The sequence below is a fragment of the Bidens hawaiensis genome, unplaced genomic scaffold (assembly GCF_021521415.1).
Source record: "Bidens hawaiensis isolate Kalapana, Puna unplaced genomic scaffold, B.hawaiensis_p1.1 tig00022343_1, whole genome shotgun sequence".
NCBI classification, from domain to species: domain Eukaryota; kingdom Viridiplantae; phylum Streptophyta; class Magnoliopsida; order Asterales; family Asteraceae; genus Bidens; species Bidens hawaiensis.
This window is the reverse complement of record NW_027493484.1, coordinates 265,342-268,323: the sequence shown is the minus strand read 5'-3', so window position 1 is coordinate 268,323 and position 2,982 is coordinate 265,342. Positions and strand designations below refer to the sequence as shown.

General features: G+C 36.9%; 1 protein-coding gene across 1 annotated transcript; it reads left to right on the top strand.

Moving 5' to 3' along the window:
- The first annotated feature begins 471 nt into the window (after positions 1–471).
- Positions 472–2,741, top strand: LOC143565470 (protein FAR1-RELATED SEQUENCE 5-like). Its single transcript, XM_077052434.1, has 5 exons — positions 472–1,175; positions 1,360–1,618; positions 1,960–2,271; positions 2,383–2,420; positions 2,477–2,741. The coding sequence occupies exons 1-5, from the start codon at positions 472–474 to the stop codon at positions 2,739–2,741; spliced, it is 1,578 nt and encodes a 525-aa protein (XP_076908549.1).
- The last annotated feature ends 241 nt before the right edge of the window (positions 2,742–2,982 follow it).

Below are 2,982 nucleotides of genomic sequence, written 5' to 3'. Positions count from 1 at the left end.
ATTGGTTTCACCTGAAATTATGTTTTATTATGATAAGTAGTCTTTTATGCTATGTTATTAGATAGAAATTGCAGTTTTTAGAGATTATTTGATGCCGAAAAGATGTATATTTATATGTACATCATACGCCTTTGACATGTGTGATACATGTGTTACGAGTGTTTACGTCATATACGTTAACACTACATTATACGTGTGTACCACGTACACGCAATGCATTATGACTTCCAATAAGTCATATGTCCCGCATGTATGTCCTATTTATTACAATCACACGATGCATATTACATTTAACATAACACACTTATATACTTAATGAGCACGTTATGTGATTCTACCTTAAACTTTATGCATTTGTGTTAATACATTCAACCTTATACAGGACGTGTGTCGAGTATTGTTTACCATACACCAAACGGAACAACATATTGGAAATCTAACGTGCCCGAAGAATTTGTGTCTGTCAAAGACATGGAGTTTGAAACGTGGGACGATGCTGTCAATATGTATAACACGTATGGTGACAAATCTGGGTTTTCAATACGTTTAAGCACTATTAAACGAGTCAAGGGTTCGGTAACACACAGATATATGCTTTGTACTCTAGCCGGCAAACCAAAATTTCAAGATTTTGATTCATCTATCTCAAACTCTGATTCGACCTCACGTCGCAGCAGCTCCAAGGCCGTGTGTTGCAATGCCCGCCTAAGATTGAAACCTGTTTCAAACACCATGAGATTAAAGATATATGATTTTGTTGATATTCATACCCATGAGCTGATTGGACCGAATGCTATGGAGTTTACAAAGAAACGACGAAAAATTGGGTATTCTGAACGCAATTTCATTCACAAAATAAGTTTAAACAAAATTGGTCCAAACATTGCGCATAACTTGCAATGTTCGTTAAAGGGCGGGTCTCACAAAGTCAATGGTACTAAAACAGATTTCCAAAATGCTACCAGGGATGCTCGCCTCTTTATTTCTGACAGAGATGCGCAAATGATTGTGGACACAATGACGTCTCATTCGGTCAACTTTCCAAATTTCTTGTTTGAGTACAAAGTTGTTGGAAGCGAACTCCGGTATATATTTTGGACTGACGATGTTTCAAAATGCAACTTTGATGCATTCGGGAAGGTTTTAGGTTTTGATGCAACCTATAGTACCAAGAAGTAAGTGATCGATAAACAAATGCATTACACGTATATATTTATGATGTTAACCATTTTTAACTACACATTGTACTACCGTCACACCTGTTTGATACCAACATACCACTCACGTGTTTTTATAGGTGTTTTATGTATGCATTTTGTGTAACATATTTTTTTCTCTTTTTTTGTAATTATATGACAGATACGGCATGATATTTGTACCATTTACTGGCGTGGATCATCATAAGAAGTGTGTGACATTTGGTGCTGGTCTAATATATGATGAAACTATCGAGTCCTACAAGTGGTTACTCGACAAGTTTCTTAAAACACATAAAAAACAGCCCAAACTCGTTTTAACCGATCAAGATGTTGCGGTTAAACAAGTTGTCCGTGTTGTGTTTGACCAGTCAATTCATCGACTTTGCATGTGGCACATTGTTAAGAAGATACCATTAAAGGTAAAAAAAATTTTAATTTTTGTTTTAATTTTTATTTTTGTTATATATGATGCACATATGTAACGCTCGTACAATTTTAACAAATTTCGGGTAACTTATTAGCAAATACGGATATGCGAGTTTCCATACATAAACTAGTGTGGAACTTGTTTATAACACCTTCTACATTTGAAAAGTAGTGAAAATTGCTTATTGACGACCTCAATTTGAGTGATCATCATTGGCTTACCGAGATTTATGCAATTAGGGAGCAATGGGTCCCTTGTTATTTAAGAGAAATACAATGGTGTTGCCTTATGAAAACCACATCGAGATGTGAAAGCTCCAATTCTCTTTTTAAGGTCAACACCAGTCATGCCAACACGCTTGTCCAGTTTCTATTGTGTTTTGGCATAGCTCTTGATAGACAACGAAAAACTCAACTCGAGCTTGACATTGAAACTAGTAAAACGACACCAAAAATGCCCGAAAAACTGCCTTTGGAAATACACGCGTCCAAGATATATACACGCAAAATATTCCTGGAGGTTCAAAAGGAAATTTACAGAGGAATGAGGCAGTGTTATATTACAAGTTCTTCAGAATTAGACGGCATTAAAAAATTCAACATCGCATATACCAACAAAAGATTCAAAGTAGTCAACAATTATGTGGTAAGTTTGTTTATGTTTTCTGTTATTTTTATGTTTACATGTTAATGCTTACATTCATCGACATTCACCTTATTTTTCATGTTATATATTTTTGTTGGTTAAAATATGTAGGTCGACTTTAATGCACATGATACAACTGTTTCTTGCTCGTGCTGGGGTTCACGCATGTTGGATATCTGTGTAAACATGATTTTTGCGTGTTTAGGTACAGCCAGGTCGAATTGATACCTGACAAATACCTGCCTGCTCGATGGATGAGAAACGTGCTTCCGGACAGGGTTCATGACATCTCGAACAGATATTCGGCTGAAGATGACGAGGAGTCCGTTATTAGACGCAACATGTTTGAATTATTAACCGAATGTGCTGACCGGCTGAGACACAAAACGGATTGCCTCAATTCCCTCTTTGTCCAGTTTAAAGATATAAAAGACAAGGTGTTTAAAGAGTTCCCGTCTGAGCCCTTGTAACAGTAAACGTTCGATTATAAGTGAGCTTGTTGGACAGCCCAACATGGTTGATGTGACTATCAAGCCACCAACTGATATTAGAAATAAGGGGTCGGGTACTAAACGTCAAGTCGGCGTAGTTGAAAAACTGCTGGAAAATTGTAACAAAAACCCAAGGCTGTGTCACAAATGCAACAAATACGTGACCGATCATGACTCTCGTAACTGTGAAAAGGTCAAAGCTGCTAAAGAAGCCGCCACC